This window comes from Vombatus ursinus, unplaced genomic scaffold (genome assembly GCF_900497805.2).
Source record: "Vombatus ursinus unplaced genomic scaffold, bare-nosed wombat genome assembly UNPS02014779.1, whole genome shotgun sequence".
In the NCBI taxonomy this organism is placed as follows: Eukaryota; Metazoa; Chordata; class Mammalia; order Diprotodontia; family Vombatidae; genus Vombatus; species Vombatus ursinus.
This window is the reverse complement of record NW_020954557.1, coordinates 59,779,242-59,803,636: the sequence shown is the minus strand read 5'-3', so window position 1 is coordinate 59,803,636 and position 24,395 is coordinate 59,779,242. Positions and strand designations below refer to the sequence as shown.

The 24,395-nt window shown below is 38.0% G+C and overlaps 1 protein-coding gene across 2 annotated transcripts in view; it reads left to right on the top strand.

Annotated features, from left to right (window-relative positions):
- Positions 1-24,395, top strand: part of TANC1 (tetratricopeptide repeat, ankyrin repeat and coiled-coil containing 1) — a 265,490-nt gene that overhangs the window by 84,498 nt on the left and 156,597 nt on the right. For both annotated transcript variants that reach the window (XM_027866155.1, XM_027866156.1), the window contains one exon: positions 1,832-1,913. In XM_027866155.1, coding sequence (XP_027721956.1) covers positions 1,853-1,913 — 61 coding nt within the window. In that variant the 5' untranslated portion in view covers positions 1,832-1,852. The remainder of the gene's footprint in view (positions 1-1,831; positions 1,914-24,395) is intronic.

The window sequence follows — 24,395 nt, the reverse complement described above, 5'->3', positions numbered from 1 at the left end:
CATAATGTTAATGTAGCATAAAACATTGTAGTTTGCTTATCCTTAAGGGATTGAAACTTCTAAGGGGAGGAAAATTGGTTAAAAAAAAATACAATTGATATTTTATTTAGCTAGGAGTAAGGAGGAGGTAGATGAAAAGGAAACTGTCATTAGGTAAAAATAATGATGGGGGTGGGTGTTAAGGAAATTTTTTGTAGGAAGATGGTGCAGTGAACACTGGACCTTGGTAGGGGGTGGGAAGCAGGATTTGAATGCTAGCTCTGACAGTTACTAGCTATGTGGATACTGGGCAAGTCATTTTATCCTTCTGAGTCTCAGTTTCTCTATTCATAAAATAGTGATTATACTTGTACTCTTTCTGTCACACGATTGTTGTGAGGAAAGTGCTTTGTGGACTATTGTTCATTTTTTCAGTTGTGTCTGACTCTTTGTGTGGCCCTATGTGGGGTTTTCTTGGCGAAGATACCGGAGTGGTTTGCCATTTCCTTCTCCGGCTCATTTGACAGATGAGGAAACTGAGGCAAACAGGATTAAGTGACTTGCCCAGGATCACACTAAGAGTCTGAGGCCAGATTTTAACTCAGGAAGAAGGGTCTTCCTGACTTCAGGCCTGGCACTGTATCCACTGTGCTTCTTAGCTGTCCTTTGTAGACTATACAGTGCAAATAATGTGAGTTTCTATTAATAATAATTATGATAAACTAACTGCATTAGTGGTTAGTGTTAGTTTGTTATTACTAATACTAATAATTTAAAAACTAACCATTTTAGTTAATCATCAGCCATTTATTAAGCACTCTATCCACAGTTTAAGGTATAGTGTTGTATAATTGGAAATTTGTTCTTAGTTTATTGCTGCACCTGCATCCTTTTCATTTGGATTAGTGGAGAGGAGGGAAATGAGTGAAGAGAATAACTTCATGCTGAAATAATGTCCTTGTGTTTGTCTATTGCCAGAGCGTAGGTGTCTGGTTTCACCTTAGGAATGAGCCTTTCCGCTGTTTTTACAAGCACAGTAGAACCCCATTTTTAAAAAGTGTAACTCATTATTGCCTAGGTTTGGCTTGGTGCCACGGGCTACTCCTTTTCCCTCTGCCTCCCAAAACATAACTACTACATATAATCGAAGATTAATATCTCATTATTAGCTTTGAGACCTCACGCAAGTCACTTCCTTTCTCTAGGACTTAGTTTCCCCATCTATAAAATGACTATGTTCTCCTTGATCCCTGAAGTCCCCACTCAGTCCAGAACTTCTAAGATGTTACCCTGACCCACAGTATCAATCTTATAATGGATTCCTTTGAAAATGCTAGCAGATGTTTGCTCCTGAGAAAAATTTTTTTTTCTTTTTTGGTAGCATAATTGAACAAAGCCAGTGAATTAATGATATTGCTTCATTCTTTTCTTTGTAATTCGTATTTTATTTGTAGCTTTTGTGTTCCATATTCTCTCCCTTTAGTAAACTTGGGTCAGTAGTTAAGCATTTTTGTACTAAAGTATATTACAGTAACTCACCCAGGTTTAGCCTCGTAACCTTAATTATATGTGGAATGTTGAGAATGCCCAATGTTGTTTTCCTTTATAATGAGATAGTAAGCGTCTAATCATTTTATTCAAATATTAAAACATTCTTTGTTGCTTTAGCCTTTGGCTTGCTGCTTAACTTATTCATGGAAAATTAATGTAAAGCCCAGCATATTTTATATTTAATGACCTCTGCGTGTTTTGTTTGACATGAGAAATATCTGTTTAAAGACAATGTTCAGGTTACATTCTAACATAGGCTTCCCTCCCCCTTCCTTGTCTCTTCTCTCCCTTTTCTCTTTAGGAAGCAGAAAGTCTATTAAAGATGTTAAAAGCTGTGCTGAAGAAGAGTCGAGAAGGAGGAAAGCGAAGCAGGAAAGAGTCAGGTATGTGTGTGAGGAGTCTGTATGTTTCTGTCCTCTGTCTCAGTCTCTTGGCCTCGAGTTAATTTAGTGGGGAAAACTATACTGTATTTTGTTGTTGTTTTTTTTGAGTCGTTTCAGTTGTGTCTCTGTGATCCCAAATGGGATCACAGAGATACTGGAGTGGTTTGCCATTTCCTTCTCCAGCTCATTTTACAGATGAGGCAACTGAGGCAAAGGGGGTTAAGTGATTTGCCCAGGGTCACACGCAAATCTAGTAAGTGTCTGAGGCCAGTCTTCCTGAGTCCAGGCCTGGCACTCTATCCACTGTGCCAACTTTGTTGTTTAGTTGTTTTCAGTTGAGTCTAACTCTTCATGATCCCACTTAGGGTTTTCTTGGCAAAGATACTGGAATGGTTTGCCATTTCTTTCTCCAGCTATATACCAAACAGTTATATATACCAAACAGTTAATTTAAATTCTAGTTCTCCCCCTCTGTTTCTCCAGTAGCTTTGGGTTTAAGAATCAAATGCATTCCTGGTCTTATAGATTTAGATTTATTAGATCCCCTAAGTGCTGCTGCCCCTCCTTTCCCTAAGAACTCTGTATTCTGTATATATTTACATATGTATATATCTCCCCCTGAAGAATGGAAGCTCTTACAGAGCAAAGACCTGCTCATTCTTAGGATTTATGTCCCTTAGCACAGTGCTTGGCATTGGGAGGCACTGAATTGATGCTTGTTGAATGACCCAAGAACACAGGCCCATATATTTAAGACTGCCCAGAGTTAGATGCTTTTCTCAGCTTAAAAAGCAGCTGAGAAACTCTTGGGAGTAGATGCTTTATTGAGCTCAGAAGGCATTTCTCGGTCCACTGCTAGAAGTGACTTCTTTGAAAATTGAGTTTAGAGTAAATGTACCCAAATCCTAATTCTTCTTCAGGAGAACTGACATAGGATAATCTAAAAAGTCCCACAAGCTCACTTATCTAGATTACAGATATCCATGGCTGTATGTGTCTAAGAATCTAGTTTCTCCAAAGTACCCCCACTTTCCCTTGTGTGAACAGATTTTCTATGTTTAAGCAAATGTTGGCTAAAAAGCAGTCACCATCCTCCTTCGGAGGATCAAGTTTTGCCAGAGCAGGTGCAGAACCACTTAATGCTAGGTCACTAGTTCCCCTTGTAATGAGAACTACTTAATTTGGCTTGAATTTCATTCCTGCTATGCAGTTTTGTCCAAATATATGTATATACTCAGTTACTTTAATGACTTTCAAGGTAGGGCATGCCAGAAAAAAATTCTGTGTGAAAGAGCATTCTAGCAGCTTATTTAGAGTCATTTTGATGACCTATAGAATTTTTATAGCACATTTCCCTTGCCTAGGGAATACCTACTATGTGCCTAAAATGCATAATTAAAATATCTTAGACCTAATGTACTTGTAAAGGGGGTGGGGGAAGGGAAAAGAATAAGTTTATATAGTACCTACTATGTGCCAGTCACTGTGTTAAGCTCTTTACAAATATCTAATTGGATCTTCACAAGAACCTCTCAAGGTATAGGTGCTGTTATAATCTTCATTTTACAATTGAGGAAACTGAGGCAAACAGAGATTAAGTGGCTTGCTCAGGGTCACACAGCTATTGAGTGTTTGAGGCTGAATTTGAACTCAGATATTCCTGACTCCAAGTCTAGCACTCTATATATTATGCCATCTAGCTAACTGCCTCCAATATAGTGATGAGTGAACCGCCTAAAGGTCTGAATAGTTGGAAAACATGATGTTGAGGTTAATGTGATCCTTCTGGTTAACTGAGTTATAACTGAAATTATGACCAAAAATTAACAAAACCTACAAGATATATATACAGTATAGGTTTTGTGAGTTTTGGGATATAATTTAAGTGTGTATAATAAATGTGATAATGCACATTTAACACTAAAAGTAATTTGGACATATTCCAAACACAGAAGCCAAACTCTCCAAGATTTAGGAGCCACTTTACTCAAGGAACATCATTATGCCGGTTAGTTTTCATGAAAGGAGAAGTGGATTGAGTTCAGGGCTTAGGGCTCAGGCAGGAAGATCCTGCCTCAGATCCTGCCTCAAATACTTAATAGCTGAGTAACTTTTCTTAAGTCGCTCAGTCATTCTGAGCCTGATTTTCCTAATCTGTAAAATGAGGATAATAATCAACAATTACTTATTAAGAGTTTGCTATGTACCAGGCACTATTCTATTCAAGGTGTTGGAGATTCAAAGACAAAAATAGCTTACGTTCTTTCAGAGAATATTTCCTACCTTACAGAATTGTTTTGAGTATTAAATGACATATATATGCATGCATGTAAGCGTATATATGTATACGTGTACAAACACATGCCCATATATGCATATAATGTGCATACACACATACGTATGTAAAATATTCACACATATGCATATGTAAATGTATATGTACACACAACTTTGGAAATCTTAAAGCACATATAAGTATTGTTTATATTTATCATTGAACTTTTATTCATTATGAACTTATTATTGTTATGGCAAAAAAAAATGTTTTTTTTTTTTTCATGGGGACTTAAGGTATTGTACTAAAATAGCCCCTAAATCATATCAATGAAACTTGAACTGTGTACAGTTGTAGCACAGTTTGAAAAGGGGTCTGTTACAAATCTCTTAATTCTAGAATAAACTTAAAAACAAAGGTCTTCCCCTTTTTCTTTTTAAGAACAGGAGGACAGAATTTGCCTCCTTAATCTCTGCCTACCAGGAGCTAATTAGAGCTGTTAGTCTGACGGGAGGTCTAATACAGAATATCTCCCTCCCCTCCCACTACTCCCACAGAGACACCAGACTCCTTGGACACTTCTTTCCCTGTCCTGGGGCTAGACTGAAGCTTCTTTCTCATTAGTTCCCCAAACTCTGTTTAAATAAATCAATCCCAGTTTTGGTTTACCCCACCCATCCTGGGAACTTGCTTGATTGCTTCTTAGAAGCCTTTGAAACATCTAGCCTAGACAAATTAAGTCCCAGGCTGCACTAGGGCTGGTGGCCTGGAGCAATTTTGCCTGGGCCCAACTGATTCTAGGGCCACTAAACTAACCCTTTTGTTTGTTTGTTTGTTTGTTTTAGTTTCAGCCAAAACTCTCCTCTGTAAATTCTTTTAAAGCAGACCCATTACTCTTCCTGTTACACCCCTTACTAGAACTAGACTATTTCTTTCGGAAGTAACTAGTAACTGGTAATAAGGCTTTCAGACTAGGCAGACAATGGGAATATTTTGAGTCTGAAACATTTCCGATTTAAAAGCATATGCTTTTGAATTTTTTTCTTCTTTTAAGCTGGTCCCATAAGAGAATGTTACTGCTTTTTCTTAATTTCTTTGTAATAATTTTCACACTATAGTTTTCCGTTACTACAAACCAACTTGGGAAAGTGAAGGGAATATTTCTTATAAAACATGAGTATGGAATATATGACTTTTTTTTTTTTTTAACCCAGGACCTGTTTTTCACAGTTTGGGAACAAAGAAATGAGAATTTGACTTTTATGGAGAAGTAATGGTAGAAAATACATCTTTGTGAAAACTTTGAATTTTGGACAGTTGGATCTGAATCCTCTTTTCAAATGGCAACCCATAATTTGGTTAAACATAACTTTTGTGTATGAATCAGCATGATTATCTGGTGAGAATGTGCAGACTTGGATAAGGGATGTCCTAGAAAATCTAAAAAAATAGAATTTTGCTGTTTTTAATTAAAACTAACCTGCAAGAATTTGCAGAGACAAAGAAAGCTTTAGCTTTTCAAAGGTACTTCTTTATGACTGAAAGAATTAAATATAGCAGTTTCATTTAACCAGAACTGTATCTCCTGTCCCCAAAAGATATTTTCTCTTTGGAACTTGTAACATGGAGAAATTGAGAAGTTAAAATTCACCCAGAGTTATAGTTTTACATTGATATTTAATGAGTACTAACATGCTTTTCCAGAAGTACTAGAAAAACTGTGCCCCTCTTCTAACTCTCACCCTTTGTTTATTGTTAGTAAATTGTGTTTTTTTTTTTGTTGTTTTTGTTTTTTTTTGAAGAAAAATTTCAGGAAAAAAAATTTTTTTTGAGGCAGCCAGATGACATGGTGGATCAGGTCCCAGATTTGGCGTCAGGAAGACGCGAGCTTGAGTCCTGCCTCAGACACTTGCTAGCTATGTGACCCAGGTCACCCAGGCTCATGACCTAGATGTCATCTTCACCTCCTCCCCTTTCCCACTTCCACACCCCCTCTCATCTGTTGTCCAGTGCTGTTGATTTTACTTTTCATAACATGTCCAGCATATGCCCACTTCTCTCCTAATGTTGCCACCAGCTGATATGGGCCCTCATCACTTCATTGCTGGACTCCTGCAGTAGTCACTTGGTTGGTTGTCTGCCACAAATCTCTCCTCACTCCAGTCTGTCTTCCTCAGCAAACAAAATGATCTTTCTGAAGCCTAGGTCTGATCATGTTATTCCTCTATTCAATAAACTCCAGTGGCTTCCTATCGCTTTCACAATCAGATATAAAATCCTGTATTTTGAATGCCGAATTTGGCATTCAAAGCCATTCTTAACCTGCTTCCTCACCCAAGCTTTCCAGTCTTAGATCATATATTCTCCCTTAATTCTGGTTCCTTCTTTTTTTTGATTATTTGCAATTCATTTGGATCTATATTGTTATCTATATTGTTGTTTAGTTGTTTTCAATCATATCTTACTCTTCATGACCCCTTAAAGATCCATATTTGTTTGTATCTCTTGTCTGTAAATAGTTGTTTGCATGGTATCTCCTCCAATTAGACTGTGAGGTCATTGAGAGCAGGGATTGATTGTCTTTGCCTCTGAATTCCTAGTGCTTAGCACATTTCCTGGGATATATGTAGTAAACATTTAATAAAAGTTTGTTGATTGACTGACTTGAACAAGCCACTTAGCCTTTCTGCCTCAGCTTCCTCATCTGTTAAACTTTGTATGGATCAAATGAGATAATATATGTAAGGTTCTTTGCAAACCTTAAATTGTTATGTAAACTTTAAACTATCACTATTATTATTTCATATGAATAGCTGCTTGTGAACCATAAGGGGAAAAATTTTATCTAGTTTTGAAATTTCAGTTGGTGTTTTTTATATGTCATTATTTTTCAGAGGTTGCTTACTATAAGGCTTCTAACTATTAAAAGTTGAATGTGAAACTTTAAAATTGTTTACTTTTCTCTACCTCTTTGAAAATACTTTTGTGTTTTCTTGAATGTATTCTTTTCATTGGAAAAGTACCTGATCAGTTTGGAGGAAAGGGTTTTGCATTTGAACACACAAGACTAGATGCAATAGAGAATACTGTAGTAATGTATAAAAACTTTAAATTGCTTTGGGATAAATGTGTGTGGGTTGTGCTTTTCCTGCACTGTCCTATCAATGTGAATGAGTGTTAATAATTCCCTTGACCTTGCATCAGGCCAGAGGGAAACAAGAATCAATATTAAAAATCAATATTGTATTGTAGTGCTGAAAGGGACTGAGAGAGGTCATTTGGTTTTACTTTTTTTTATGCCCTACTTTTGCATAAGACCTTGACCCAAGTTAGTCTTGAACAGCTAGCCTGGTTTTTGTTTTTTTTTTTTGTGGAGGGGAGGGGAGATCTATAGAGAATTGCACTGATTATATCATTCCTTTCTCAATGACTTAAGTTCCTGGCTTACTGTATATTTTTCTTCTCTAAATAGAATCAAAAAGTTGGCACTCTTTTTGTAACATTCCTAATTGGATAGGGGATTATCCAGTGCCCTCTTGAAGATTTCTAGGGGTGAGGAACTCATATGTTATATCCTATGGCAATCCCTTTTACTATTGGACAGCTCCTATTGTTAACGTACTATGGGTAGTTGGTTTGTTAAATTTCTGTCGATTTTCCTATCTCCCCCTCTACTGACCCCCAAATCCCAGTTGATGAAATATGGAAGGGCTAGGTAAAAGAGAAAACAAGAAGTTAATGTCTTGGAAGAAGAGTAAAGAAGGATTTTCACGTTATTACACCTTTACAAATTCTTCTTTGATGGAGATAGAAGGATAATTTGTCATTAGCTGGAGAAATCAGCTATGCTCAGGTAACCTATAAAAAGTTGGCATGTGCATTTCTGGCTAAGATGGCTTCCTGAATGGAAGCAAACAGACCAACTCCCATATATCTACTCCAACAAAAGCCAAAAAATAGCACTAGACCAAATAGTGATCAAGAAAACCTATGATAAATTATGGTAAAGGACTTCTTCCACACCAGAATTGCATAGAAAGTCAGTTAGAAGGCCACAAGTAATAGGAAAGGGAGTCTATTGGGAAAGCCAACACCAGCACAGGCAAAGAAGACAGAAACTTCCTGGTGAGGCCAGAGATGTACTTGAGACACCTAGAGCCTGCAAGGTTCTGTATCTAGATGCAGCAGGAGTGGAAGGTTCCCGTGAAAGAACCCCAGGGTAGTAGGAAACTCATATTTGACTGGGAGCAGTAGCGACCAGACTGAGACACTCCAGGCTAGAGCTGCTGACTTGTTTATTTCTTTTCCTGAAATGCCATAGAGGGTCCAGAGGATGCAGCGCTCTGAACCTCAAAGATCTGGGTTGGGAGGGAAGGGAAAGGGGTAGTGCTCTTAGTGTAGACACACACTTGATAGTGATGTTTTGCCTAGGAATTCTGGAGACCCAAGTGGAGACCAAGCTGGGCCAGTTATCTCATGCAAAAGTTCAGCAAGAGGTGAAGACTAGCCCTGCCACAAAGCCCCAGTTCAGGAATTAAGGCTGCAATAGGAGTAATGCCCACTAACTATAAAGAATTATTACAGGGCTAGAGATGACCCGAATGCAGTCTAGAAGATGGGTCTGACATGCATTTGTCACCACACCCAGAATTCCCCTCAAATATAGCACTTTGTTTAGACTCTTCATTTTACCTTGTAGGACTAGAGATAGGGCTTGGACCTTTGATATCGTTAGTATAGGGGACTTACCTAAATGGGGAAACTCTACTAATGCAAGTCTGTAGTAACTCACGTATGTTATATATCAGAAGGAGGGCTTGAAGCCGTGCCTTTCTGGATTTGAGTCCAGCAATCTAAGAGGCATTGGTGCTGCTTCTTCTTGGTCAGTTGTTTGGCCAGCAGTGTCTGACTCTTCGTGATCCTGTAGACCACAGCACATCAATACTGTCCATGGGGGTTTTCTTGGAAGAGATACTGGAGTCGTTTGCCATTTTCTTCTCCAGTGGATTAAGGCAAACAGAGATTAAGTGACTTGACCAGCCTCACACAGCTAGTAAGTGTCTGAAGCTGGATTTGAACTTGGGTCTTCCTGCCTGTAGGCCCAATGCTCTCTCCACTGAGCCATCTAGCTAACCTCAGTAATACCTATTTGTTCTCCTCTCACATTAGATTGTAAGTTCCTTGAGGGCTTTATGTTCATATTCAGTCATTTTTCAGACATGTCTTACTCTTTGTGACCTCATTTGGGGTTTTCTTGGCAAAGATACTGGAGTAGTTTGCCATTTTCTTCCTTGAGGGCATTGACATGTGTTATTTCATATCTGTATCTCTAGCACAGGACATATGGTAGGCACTTAGTACAACTTTATTGAATTGAACAGCATTCCCCACTGCCCATAGTCCATCACATTATTTATAGCTCCTTTGCTTTCAGAAAACCTCATCTTTTCATCTCCTAAAGCTACATGTGCTATGTTACCACTATTACTATGTTATTGGATTTTAAAAATACAATAATCTGAATTACAGCTTTCTTTGACTTTGTAGAAGTTGGCACGGTAGGATTTTCCCCCCATTGTCAAACTATTCTTTTAACTTTTGCTTCTCTTTAATTTTAACTTTTACTCTCCTTAAACTGAGCTGGTGGAGGGTAGGCTTGCTGACAAGATTCAGTGCTCTTTATCACTGCCTTCGTGAATCTTCTGGTAACTGTCACCAATACTTTGATGCCGTGATTGTCAGCGTGTTTGATTTCAGGACTTTATACTCTTAAAAACTGAGAGCTTTCCAAAGTTTACATGAATCATATTTATCAATATTTGCTGTATTAGAAATTAAAACATCTCAGTATTGTCATGAAAATAATTTTGACCTCTTGGAGCCCCTGAAAGGGTCTTAGGAACCCCTCAGGGGTCCCTGGACTACTCTTTGAAAATTGCTGCTTTAAATTGCTAAGTAGATGTGAAGTTTCACTCAGCATGGTGTTTATTAATGTTAATAATTTTAAAATCTGGTTTGAATGGATCAAGTTGAATTAAAAAACAAAAAATGAAATACAACTAATAAGAATAATACATGTTCATTGAATCAAATTGAAAAAGGTACATATTCTATTTGAGAATTCCCTGAAGCATGAAACTAATCTTAGGAGTCAATAAAAGCCTAGAGTCAATAAAAGCCTAGTTATGTGCCAGACACTGTGTTAAGCAAGCACTAGGGATACAAATATGAAAAAGGCAGTCCTTGCCCTTAAGAAGCTTACAGTCTAATGAGGGAAGGCTAACACACTAAAGAAAGCTGAAAGGGTGGGGGGAGTAGTTGTCTAGCTCAGGGGCATGGTGAAGAAATCAAGAAATCCAAAATGAATGCAGCTGGAGTCCAAGAAGTCCAAGATGAGTACAGCCAGGGGGCAAATGAGAAGATGTTTAAGTCTCAAATTAGGTGTTTTCAGTTAAATTGCTTTACAGTTGGAGATGTGGAGTTTGTCCCAAATCAAATATAAGATTCTTCTACTGCAAGATTATTGCCGAAACTGTATAGATGCATATTGTTAAAGTAAAATAATTCATTCTGTGATGCTCTGAACCCTTGATGAAAATTGATGAGACTCTGCCAAAGTAGGATCACATCCGTTTTTGTAGCTAGTTCCCTAAGGGTCATTCCTTAATTCTCTTGTCAGTCTCTTTCTCTCTTGGGAGATTTCATTCACTTTTTATCCCCAGATAATTTTATAGATTACTATGAGAAAAGCAGTGCAACATTTTTTCCTATTTAATGTTTTAGTATATTTCTCCCAGTACAATGAGAGGAAGAAAAGTAAGTGGAAAATAGTTGCTGTCCTCAGGGAGCTAAAAACCACTGTGGTGAGATGATGCACACGTGTGGGAGAATAACTAGGATGGGCATTTTGCTGAATGTACAAGTCAGCTGTGAGCATGGACGAGTGGTGAAGAAACTCTGAATAAGGAGAAGAGCATTTAGGGTGAGAAGCAAGAGCTTCACGAAGAAGTATTCAAAACAAGCAAACCATTAGCATGAGAAGGAATCTTCAAAATGGATCCATAACGTGGACAGGCATTGAGGTGGGGGTTGGACATATGGCATATGTGTTGGAGTGTTAAAATTGGGATAATAAATCTTAAATCAGGTTGAATTTGTATTCTGAAACCTGAATTTGACGCCTCCTCACCTCTTTTCTTCTCCCTCCACCACTTCCTAACGTTTTGTAGAACACTTTTAAAATGCCCTGATAAAAGAGAAATTTAATACCCTTTAGATTAAATTATTTCTACTTGTTTTGTTGCTTAGGAGACATTTTTGGAATCTGTTTACAGTATCCTACCAAATATCCATTGCTCAGCAAGACAGTCATTGCACTAAATTCTTAAATAATAGTCCACAGCCACAGAAAATGGGCAAAGCAACATGGAGTAATCAAAAGCAGCTCCATATTTTCCGGATAAAACAAAGCATCTTTTGTTGCTAGACGTTTAAAAAGGTACCACTGAAGCTCGGGCTGCAGCTTGGAATATCAAATTCAGCTTTCATGCTAATGGTTTTGAGCTGTGGTTGCCAGTTTTTTTCCTCCAAATTCAAAGCCCATCATCATCCAAAGATTATAAGTACAGAGCTTCCAGGTTAAGTTAGTGTGTGTACACCTCAGTTCCCCTCTTCCCCTTCCCTCCCTACTCTAGTTATTCAGTTAACACTCTTTATAAGTATAAGTCAAATTGCCTATGTTTAATGCTGGGAATAAGGTAGTGAGGGTTTCATACACAATTTTAAACAATTGCATCTCTCCAGAGACAAAGAGCCTTTTTGATAAGGAAAGACGTGATGACCCAAGAGATAAAATTGGAAGTGTGGTATCTGTGGTATAGTAGAAAGGGCACTAAATCGTTAAAGCCTTGATTTAGAGCCAGAAGGGTCTTTAGAGGGTAACAACTCGTTTTAGAGATACGAAACTGAGGCATATGAGTTAAATGGTCCCGTCTAGTTCCTGTGTGACTCTCTAAAGGCTTTTTGTGCCTTAGTTTTCCCCATTTGTGAAATGGAAATAAAGAGATTGGTCCAGATGATCTTTGAGACTCTGTTTTTAAGTCCCAGGATTCCAGGGGAAACGGAAATATTTACTATTTGGGTTGGCTTAGGACCTTGAGTTTGTTCAGTCTTAAAAAAATTAAGAGTGGCTACTTCTTGAAGCTTGATTAAAAAGTTAATTGGAGGGGCAGCTTGGTGGTGCAGTGGATAGAGCACCGGCCCTGGAGTCAGGAGGACCTGAGTTCAAATTCGGCCTCAGGCACATAACACTTACTAGCTGTGTGACTCTGGGCAAGTCACTTAACCCCAATTGCCTCACCAAAAACACCAACAAAAAAAAAATAAGCAAAAAAACCCCACAAAAAAAAACAAAAAAGAAAAGAAAAGTTGATTGGAACTTGCTCTTTTGGAATAATTGCTTTCCTTTGGACCGACTACCCCGGCCCTCCTTGCTCTTCCCCACTTTCTCAACATCACCAACTTTTCTAGTCAGTTGATTGTTGAAAACTTTCGTTCTCTCCAGGTCACAGAATGATGCATTGTAGATGCCGTGCTACCCAGTATCTTCCTTGATAGATGCTAGGATGCTCTAGGTTGGGAGTTCTTAACCATTTTTGGGTTATGAATCAATCTCTTTGGCAGTTTGACGAATCCCTTCTCAGAATAACGTTTTTTAAATGAACAAAAAATTTACACAGAACTACAAAGGAAATCAATTATATCAAAATACAGTTCTCAAGATGTTTTTTTTAAAAGTTCATGGACCTCAGGGTAAACAATCCCTGCTGTAGAAATTGAGTGACTAAGCCTATTCTCTTGCTTTCTCTTTCCTGTTAGAGGTTACATGCTTCTTGTCCCCATTTGAAGGGGGAGATAGGTGAATCTCGGAAGGTCAATATTTAGTAGCATCACAACATTGGGAGAAATCTGGGGGAAACTTCATGTTTGCCTAGGGACTAAAGGAACTTCAGCATTATTTTAAGGGAGAAAGAAGATGAAGGATGCTGCTCTAGTAATGTCATGTGGAAGAATAAATAGTAAGCTCAGAAAATTCAGAATGGCCCATTTCTTCTCTTCTTGGAACCTAGGTGTTGGCTTTTCTCTTAATTATGATGACACATGGTAATTCCTAAATTACTATAAATACCAACAAATTCCTGAAGTTCTTTTGTGCTAAGTTGTACCTTTTTGGAAAGGGGGAAAATAAAATTGACTTCATAGGTCACTTGGAGCAAAACTTCCTACATTTGTAGCTACCAGACAAAATTACCTCTGCATTAACTCAATTAAAGGTAAACAAGGCTAATAAGAAGCAAAATTACCAAGTTTGAGGTATTTCCGTCTTTCCAAGTCTCTTCTTTCTACATCCTTTTTCACTCCAGAGACTGACCCCTCTCCCCCAAATTCAGGCCCCCAGTACGTCATGGTTCCACTGCTTGCCTGTCTTCAGCGCTTACTCATTTTAAAAACAAGGGAAGAGCTAATTTATTTTAAACTTGACAAATAAGTTTGATTGAAACTTGAAGATTGTTCATACTAATTTATTGCCTCAAATCAGGGTTTGTGTTTAGGTCTTTTTGTTTCTAATCTTGGAATAAAAATGTTTTTTTTACCCCCTCTAATAGTTATCTGCAACTATTTTGGGGGAAGATATCTAGGTAGTGTAATTAAGGAGGTTTCTGAGGGCAAACTTAATTTCTGCCTTTTTTTTTTCTTCCAATTCTCATGCAGATTTTATTTTTTTAATCAATCACCAAGCATTAAGTGCTTATTATGAGCCAAGCACTATGCTAAGTGATGGGGAGTTCAAGTCTATCTTTTTTAAAATAGCAGCTGTGGTTATAAAAGACATTCCTTGAATTTGATATGCTAGGGCTGAGGAGGCTACCAGCAACCTAGTCCTTACTTGCTAGAGTAAGAACTTTAAAAACTTTTCCAAGACCTGAAACCCACTTTACCTTAACCCAGGCTTCTTCCTTCTACACTTTTACCCCTTTTTCCTGGGCATTCCCTTTCTCTTCTCTTAGGTGACCTCCCTACCCTACCTGAGAATAGGTCCAGTACCCTCCCCTAGCCTCTCACTCGTTCCCATGGACATAATTTAGGTTTTCTGGAATAGACTTATTTTGGTAATATTTAATTCTTTTTCCTAATGTAAATTTATCTGACATAATGAAATATATCTCTATGTGCCCTGGGCTATTTTCTTCCTCTTTTAAAAATGAATTTTATGTATTGAAATGAATCTTTACTGTTAATAAAGGTATAGGGCTTGTTTTAACTGAACACTTCTTTTGGTGGGCTGGGTTTGAGGGAGGTGAGTTTGGGCAAAGGCTCTTTGTCACCTATTTTATATGACTTTATTAGCTTCTTGTAAACTCAAGTCCTGGTGGGGTTGTTTCTGGAGGGAACAGAATTGCCTGGTGTTTGAATTCCTTTGAAAACCTGAGTGAAATCTCTTTTTTACAAGAGTATCTTGAAGCTTTGGTTACTACGACTTCCATTAAAGCTAGTTTTAGGTTAAACTAAAGATTGATTTATTTTTTATAATGGAATGGTGCCAGGTTGGGAGTTTGGATTTACATACCACAGTGGATGGTTCCCTGCAAGGCTGTAGCACTGATTATGGTGTAGAGTTACGGGGTTTTAATATACAATCACAGAGGGGAATACCCAGGAAGATGGAAAGTGAGGGTAGGAGGAAGGAGGTCCTGAATATTGAATTTAAGCTGTCTCCCTTTATATTGGCTGTATTGTCTAATCAGGTAGAAGCCTAGAGAACTAGTAACAAATATTCTCTCTTCTGCCTTGACCTTTCCCATCCTCACATGTATGTGTTGTTTTGCACACTTAAAAAAAAAAAAGAGAAAAATCACATGATAGTTCTGTAAGAATCGTCTCTCTGAAGCACTCTTTTTTTCTCTAAACATAGTTTAAAATAGTAATCCTAATCCTGATTTTGTGAAATCCCAGTGGGTTTGAAATTCCTCACAGCAAGATTAACTCATTTACCTCATTTTGAGTGTGGATGACTGTTCAGCATATACTTATGTGGGGATGACCAGGTTAAGACCAAATCAGGAAGAAATAATGAACAATTTAACTAATTGAAGTCCTGACTTTTGTATTTCCAAATTAATTTGTTTTATCTAAGTTATTTGTTTATTTATTTATTATTATTTTTTTCCATTAGCAAATCAGTTAGTATCCTTCAGGACATAATATCCTTGAATGTCCACATTTCTTACTTTTAATACTTAGAAGGGTCCCAAGTTTAATGACTTTTCACATAATGATGTGTGTAATCACAGTTAACCTAATATGATTAAATTTTGTAATGAATTATAAATAGAAATTTGACTTAATGCATTTTCTGATTGTTTTCTCCTCTAGGGAGGGTGAGGGAAGTAAGTTTAAGGAAGGTCATACTGATAGAACATTGTCACAAATACTTAAAGGTTGGTGGTTGGAGTAGGTTCCCAACTGCCTTTAATTTTTTCAAAGTCTTAGCATTCCTTGAAAATTGAGGGTTGTGGACATGTCATTGAGCCAAGGCAGGGTTGGTTGAGAGCAGCCCCGATATTGCAGTCTCTTGAGCTTTAGGTAACCAACTCCCTGCCCTAAGTGCCTAGGTCAGGTTTTAAAGTCAAAACTGATTGAGAGGGGCGGCTAGGTGGTGCAGTGGATAGAGTTCCAGCCTTGGAGTCAGGAGGACCTGAGTTCAAATTTGGCCTCAGACACATGACACATACTAGCTGTGTGACCCTGGGCAAGTCACTTAACCCCAATTGCCTCACCAAAAAGGCAAAAAGACAAAACAGAACAAACTGATTGAGGATCCCTAGGTAGCATCATATAATAGAGCACTGGGCTTAGGAAGACCTGTGTTTGAATCCTCTCGTGGACCTTAGTTGGTCATCTCTGAATAAGCCATTACCCTCTCTGAACTTCAATTTTCTCATGTGTAAAATGGGAATAATAATAGCACACACCCTACATAATTATTGTAAGGTTCAAATGACATAATGTGAGACTTTTTTTAAATGTTGAAGCATTCTATAAGTCTGCTATTATTCGTTGAAAGCTTAGTGAGAAGTAGCAGTGTGATGAATACCGGCTTTTTTTCATAGACTATAATATAAAGCTAGGAAAGGTCCCTTTATCTCTTATTTTCATGCTTATTTCAGGACAGTCACACACCAGGTATTCCACCATAGTCAGTGCCCTTTCTTCCCATACCCACCAAGGAAAGCACTTAAATCTAGATTTAGAGGATCTGATTCTTCTTTAGGTCCCAGTGACCACAATTACATCTCTTTAAATGTGAAAAGCTAACAAGTACAGGTTACAGGAAAGGGCCAATGGGTGATAACTTCTTTCCTTAGCAGCTATTTGAAATTCCTTGCCCCATTAAGGAATGATGAGTTGGTGCCCAGGAAGTGCCTGCTTTGGAGGGGATCAGTTGACTGCTAGAATTTGCATGTGATGACAGTCTTGGTAATGCAGTAGTATTCCAAAGTAATGAGTCACCTTAAGTGATGATGGCTAGGAAGTATTGATTTATAGTGTCATTGATGCAGACAGACCACTTGGATGGTTTTGGTTCTTGTCTGGAATTGTTACAGGGCATGGGATTACTGGTAGCAAAAGAGGCATGCTAAGAGGACCAGCTGCAAACTCTGAATCTTGTTACCCAAGTTCAGGCTCTTCTTACCACCCGCCTAGACTAATAGACCTTCTTGACTCCGTTTCTGTTCCAGCCTGCTCACTTCCCAGTCTATCTTAACTTTTTTTTGCTGGGGAAAAAAAAATGTCTGTGACTCTCAGTTACTCCATCAAGTTCAAACAAGGCTTTCATGGCCTCCTTCGCGTGTGCTTTTACATTTTTATCCAGTGATATTCACCCCCATATAACAGTGTACTTGCTACCTTGTTTTCATGTTTGTTTTAGCATCCCTGATGGTAGAGGGGCTTGATACGTGTTTAGTGAATTGAATTGAATTGAATTAAACCACCTTGAACATGCCCTGTACACTCCCTTCTGTTTTCTGTGTCTAGATGGCCTCTTTCACTGCTGAATGGCTAACCCATTGTTTAAAAACCAACTCATGGCCCACATCTTCCAAGAGGCTTTTTTTGTATCTATAGTATTCAATATTATTGTTAACTGTGTTGGTGTCGTATCCTCTGGGTAATGGAATGTAAATTCCATCAGGGCTGGGACCCTGCCATACTTATTGGTACTGCCTCCAATCCTAGCACATAATAGCTGCTAAATAAATGTTTGTGTGTTGAGTCGAACCTGATTCATAATATCTTTTTTTCCACATTTTTTTCAGAATTTCAAATTTGCAGATCTTATTATATCTGTGCATGCTCATCGATAAGCTATGTATAGATTTTTTTATATCATTGTATAACCATCTCTCCAGATAGAAGCCATTTTTGTCATTAAACCTCTTTTGATTTAATATTGGGAGGAGGCCAACTGCCCCCAGGAACTTTCATCTTAGATGTGTTATTGATAAAATAGAAGCCAGTAGAGCTTCAGACTTCAAATACCATCCTCCTGCAATCAGGCATCACTAGCCAGTCATGTGGTGATTTTCATGTGAATCTGTTGCTTTTCAGAAGTAATATAGGATGTGCTTGATTTCCTTGGGTATCTTTTGATCAGGTCTTAAAATCTAGACCCAGACCCAACATGAAGGTCCTTAGATTTTCATTTGTGTTTTTTATTTGAACACAGCTCTGTTTGTATTCCTAGGATCATCAGTCTAGGGCTGGAAGGTGCCCTCTGTGTAATTACTGCAAATCCAACATTGTATGCACTCCTTTGTATGCTTGTTGTTTAAAGCCATTTTAATTCCTTATTGCTAAGTGAATACCCACAAGGAGTTTTATAGATTGGAATTTTAAACAGATAAATGTATGTGTCATGTTTGATTTCTAACCCTGAAGCTCATATGGTGATTCATTTATTCTTCATTTTTGAAATGAGGATTAGCTGAAGGATTTTGTTAGGCTTGTTAAGATTCAAATTCGACATTTTAAAGTGTCAAAAGTCCTACAAATTATTTTTTGTTACAGTCAGTCTCAGTTCTCTAGATAGGTTTTGATGATGTTATTCTGATTTAAGTCTTTGATAGCAGCATCCTTCTATGTGACTGAGATTTGAGTCTTTTCCCCCTCCCTTTATGCTGTTAACATGGTTTCTATGGTTATTCTGACCTTCAAGCAAGCCTCTTTGGTGATTTCACATTCGTAAGGAAGAAGTCTTCGTTTATATACTTTTTTTGGGGGGGGACATGAAATCTTTGGCCAGTGGAAATGTTTGTTAAGCAAATAGTAATATTGCAAATATTTTCATAGGTCTGTAGTTTCTGATGGCCATCTTGTTTCCCTGTGGATTTTTATAAGATCAAGAGCTGGGAAGGAACCATTTAGTTCAACCTCCTTAATTTACACTCGGAAATTAAGAGCTATGAGAAATAAAGTGATATGTCCAAGGTTTTCCATTATCTTTGTTTCACCACCGAGAACCATGAATTAAACATACAATTACCTCGTTGATTGAACACAACAGAGAAGAAATCAGAAAATGAGAAATGGAGTCTCACTAAAAGGTGTAATTTAATCACACTGCGTGATGACTCAGATAGCTCTCAGAACTTTTTTTCTTCTCCTGTTGTTGTCTTCAGGAGGTCATTGGATAGAAAGCTGGGAGTGGATAGGATGATCTCTTCTGATTTTTCCTCCCCTCTGGTTACTAGTGGTAGGAGCTTTTAGAGCAATAAGTTATTTTATCTGCACTGCCTTTGTTCTTTTCAAGTTTTCCATAGTGTTGGACAGGAGTGTCCAACCTGGTTACATAGCAGTAAATCACCGGAGTTTACGAGATTAAGGGGCTTGAAGGAGTACTGGATTTGGAATCAGAGGTCTTGAGTTCAAATTATGTCTCTGCTACTCACTGTGTAACCAAAGTCTCTTCTCTCTTCATCAGTAAAATTTGGGGATTGGACTACATGGCTTCTTCGGATCCAACAAAAAGAGCAACCATTATAGCAAAATTAATCCCCAAAACGAATGCTTCCTTGTTTGCTGTAATGGATTTTGCTTTGAGCAGTTTATAATAACTCACTATGCTTTACTTTTTAAATAAATCAGAATGATCTCCCATTTGTAGAACATAAATTACTAAAAATAAAACTGCCTTCACGACAACCCTGTGAGGTAGGTAAATATTAATTAGTCCTGTTAATTATTCCCATTTTACAGAAGAAAGGGAGTCTAAGAGACTTGAAATGACTTGCCCTGTGCTCATAGAGCTTCTAAATATTGGATCCAGGATTTAGAGCCTGGTTTCCTGACTCAAATTCCAGGAGTTTTTGCCTCTTCTTCCACTGCTATCTATCCCAAAGTAAGATGTGTGTGGATCCCAGCAGAATCGGAGCTGCTGTTTCTCTGGGAGGGAGGGAGAGAGACAGAGAGAAACACAAATATGGAGGGAGGGAGGGAGAGAGAGAGAGAGTGAGAGAGTGTGTGTGTTTATATGTCTGTGAGGAAATTGTGTGTGTGTGTGTGTGTGTGTATGTATGTATGTATAGAGGGGGCATCTTGACACCATAAAATCACAGGAATGGAGCCCATAAGATGTCATCTAGCACAATGTTTCCTAGCCACAAGTAACTTTTACCAGCCACAAATTTTTACTGTTTATTTCTTAAAACCAAGAAGTAGAGCTGCTTTGCTCTCCCTCTCCCTCTCAGTCCTGCTTTTCTCACTGGGTTCTCCCCTTCTGGCTCCAGATCTTGCTGTCTGAGCTCCAGAGAAACCCATTTCTGAGTCTGCCCAGGGTGGGTTTTTCCTTAGAAGAAAATGTAAACATTTTATTTGTGCACAGTATTGTTTAGGTTGGTAAATTCTAATCTCCTACAGCCTTCCTTGTGTCTAAAAGAGTCCGGCCTAAAGGAGTCCAGCCTAAAGGAGTCCAGCCCTATACCAGCTTGGGTATGGGTGTGTCCATCCTATTCTAAAAGTTCCTTTTTGGAAAGAGATTGTATGATATCAGTTGACAGAGGCCAGATCTTCACAGCCTTCTCAAGAAGACATAAAGTTTCAGAAATAGTTTTACATTCTAAGGGAAAGCAAAAGCTTGGTGGACTGGGAGGGAAGACTATTTCAAGTATGTAGTTGTGGTTTGGAGAAAGCTCATTCCTCTTAATTGCTGGAGGGAAATTTGTTGATCATTTGAAAGTCTTTGAGCAGGTTTACCTGCAGACATGCAATGAGTATGAATCTGTGGCTTTGAAGAGCTCCGTGACTGGGATTGTGGGGGAGAATGAGCGTTAGAATGATTTTGTTTTGATTTTTATGTGGTTTTTATATTTAATTTTTAAAATTCTGAACTTAAAACACAAATTAAAATGAGAATATTTCCATATACAAGGTTAGAAGAAGAGTATTATATATGAAACCGAATCTCTGCTCTGCGCAGCTTTCTTTTCCTTTTAAGTATAAGAAATTCAACACGTTAACTTTCAAAGCTGTCTTAGTTGTCTGTGCTTCCTACTGACTTTCCTTCTGTTTTCTTCTGTACATTTTAAATATGCTTTAGTGTCCTTCATTTTATCATATAAACCATTGTATCAACCTTGCAGAGTCAAGCAAAACAAATTTCCACATTGGCAGTGTCTTTGAAAACGTATGTGTCAATCTGCATCCTGTGGTGATAACCTCTGTGTTAGAAGATGTTTTATTATCAATCATCTGCTATAGTAGTTGGTCTTTCATTGCATTCATCAATTTTCCTAACTTTCTTGTGCTTATGCCTCCTCATTAAAATTTGTCTCTTTTTCGTGTCTCATTTTTGGGTATAATAATAGAGAATGCCTGGTTTTTATATTGCTATGGGATTGAATTAATTTTAATTTTTAACTTAATCTTTACTTCTCTGTATATGGTTGGTGGGGAGAGGTGGAGAGAGAAGTATTTTCTCTAGCCTGATGTTTGCAGAGAGTGAGCAGTGTTGCTTGAATGTGGAAGGTACAAAGCTGGAGAAGCTGACATTCCTGTTTTGTCTTTGACCAGCCAAGACTAAAGCAGTATGCTAATATGGTTAACTGCAGTGGGAAAATATTGACGTAGTTGCTAAGGCATTTTACCAGACATGTCATTGAGGCTGCAGTTTTTGGAGGCAGAGCAGTGATTCTGATGGTGGTGGTAGGAGAACATAGCCAATAACATGACAGAAGACCCTGAAGGGAATGGAAACTTGTGTGTGTATGTTCATGTGTATGTGTTTTGTCGTTTCCTCCATTATAGAATTGAAAAAGAAGGTGGTTAAATAACCACACACACACACACACACAAAACTAATTTGGTCTGTCTGTGTGTTTGTCTATAATGTGATTAGAATTGGTCATGTTTCATTTTAATAGCATATTTTGGAGAAAAGATGTTTAAAATGCTCTCCGGACACATGTTATCACGATGCTCTTTTTTTCCCCCTAAGAATGTTTATAGCTTACACTTTTCCTTATGAAGTAAAATAAAATAAATGGTAGCAGTTCCCTCTTTGCCTGGCAGTGCTGCCAGGATGAGGATGGTTGAGCCAAAATTTGGATCTGTATAGTGTGAGGAGGTGGTGTATTGCTTGCGTCATTGTTCTCCAAGCCCTCTTCTCCCCACCTATTTCCCCACCCCCAGAATGTCAACATGTTCAATATGACAGTGTTCTTGATGATTATCATTCACAGAACCCTGCTTATTAAAATATTATCTACCTTTCATCAGTACCTTTCATGAGGGCTGCCTAATTGTGGGAAGCTTTATAACTAAGTACAAAGAGAATTCCATACTTACTCCTTGAATTTGGGGAATTTGTGATGTGGTATGGAGACACTGAATGGACTGCTAGAGATTGGTAGGTGGGTGGTGTGGTGGTGAATAGAAAGCTGGTTTTGCAGTCAGGAATAACTGACTAATCCAGCCTAAGACACTACTTCTGTGACTTTGGGCACGTCATTTAACCTCTTTGCCACAGTTTCCTCATCTGTAAAATGGGCATCATAATAGCATCTACCTCACAGGGTTGTTGTGAGGATCAGAGGAGATAATATTTGTAAAGTGCTTAAGCACAGTGGCCCTATAAAAATGTTAGCTATCATCATCGTAATTATATAGGGTGACTAAATGCCTAAATAATTGGTAGCTATATAATTCTTTAATAAGGTTTGCAAAATACTTTAATTCCATTTGGTCTTCACAACAAACCCGGTGTATAGTTGGTACTATTATTGCCATCTCCATCGAAGAACCTGAGGCTATGAGAGATTGTGACTTGCTTAGGGTCACACAGCTAATAATTGAGGCAGGATTTGAAGTCAAGTCTTTCTGACTCTTAAGTTTAATACTGTATTCACTGGGCCACCTAATACTTTGAATAAAAACATAATAGGAGTGCTATATCTGCATAGGGTGTGTGCGCACGCATGTGTGTGTGTGTGTGTGTGTGGGCATGTGCATTTGTATAAATAAGCAAATTGGTATGTGCATGTATGTGTGCAGATATGTACACACATTCATTTATTTGTCCTTGTTCATTTATTTATTTAGTTGTTGTGTCCTCCATTATAGGCCTGAGAAGAAGGTGGTTAAGTAAAATTGTACCCTTCTCCCTCACCCCCCACCCCTTTTGCTAATTTGGTCTGTCTGTATCTCTCTATAATGTGATTGGGTTGTGATTGTGATTGTGTGTGAATGCATGCATTTGGAGCAGAGAATAGCAATAGAAGTTGGCCCTCTGATGTGAGTGGAGGGAAGCAGTCAAGAAAGTGATTACTATGTTTCTCACCAGTCCAGAAAAGTCTTTTAAGGAAGAGCTTAGGTTTCAAAAACTTATGAAAGTAAGAATAATTACTATCCATAAGCTACCACTTGCTGCATTTGGATGAAAGACTATTTGAAATGATGCTGTGCTGTTAGATAGAAAAAGGCATTTGGGCAATGGAGGGAGGCGATGATGGGATAGAGTGAGGGGAGGGTGATAGTGTGATTGATAGATCAAGAGGGACTTGCCGGGAAGAGATGGAGGGTTATGGTGCATCAGAAAACCTAAAAATTTTGGGAGAATGCCGGGTAGGCGAATGGATGCTGACTGTGTTAAGTGAATATTTTCTAGGCTAAGTTTTACTTTTCTTTATTTTTCTTCCATATATCATAGCTCTTGGGTTGGAAAGGACCAGGGAAGTCATTTAGTTCAATTCCCACTTTACACATCAGAGCAAAACTATTCTTTCTTCTTAAGACTAAATGGTATTTAGAGGGAATAGAGATGGAAAGAGGGAATGAGTATAATAACATTTATTTACAATTTGTGGGTAATTTTAAGACTGTCTTAAATATAATGAACATGTTGTAGCTAGTTGCTACAAATCATTACAATATTAAAAAAGACCAATGGAGAGAGAAATGATAGGTTTAAGTAGATTGTGGCATATTTTCAACCATGACCTGTGCATGTGAAATGGGTTAAGACATTGGTGTCAAACTCAGATGGAAACAAGAGCCACTAACCTGTACCTAAGGATCTCTATGGATTTTGAACACTTTTATTTTATTAATACATCAATACATTAAAATCTGATAAGAACTACATCTTAGTCACTCAGGATACATGATATTCAACACCTCTGTTGTTAGGCAAACAGCGTCCCGGAAATATCTGATTAAGGAAGTGGACCAGTCATGCAGTGAGAATGAGGAATAGTAGCCTGAATGCTGCACTGTTGCTGTATGGAGAATGTGGAAGAAAACTGTAGGGAAAGTGAAGGGATGGATGTGCCATGACCTGCACCAGTGAAGAGAGTTGAAGGGAGAGTTCCTTCTTGAGATCTTGGAAAATATTTAAGATTTTAGTATATTCAGACTATACCTATCTAGGCATTTGTAAAAAATTCCTTAACTGGACATTGGCTAAGCCTAAGGATACTGACTTTAAAGCTTTATTTTGGATAATTCAGAATCCATTTTTAAAACCCACATGTTTAATTGAAACTGACTCAAATAACTTTCCTCATCATCTCTATCTTTACTTTCTCCACACTCTGCCCTACATCTTACTTAGTGACTAGCTTAGTGGGGTTTGTAATAATTTCCCAATAATA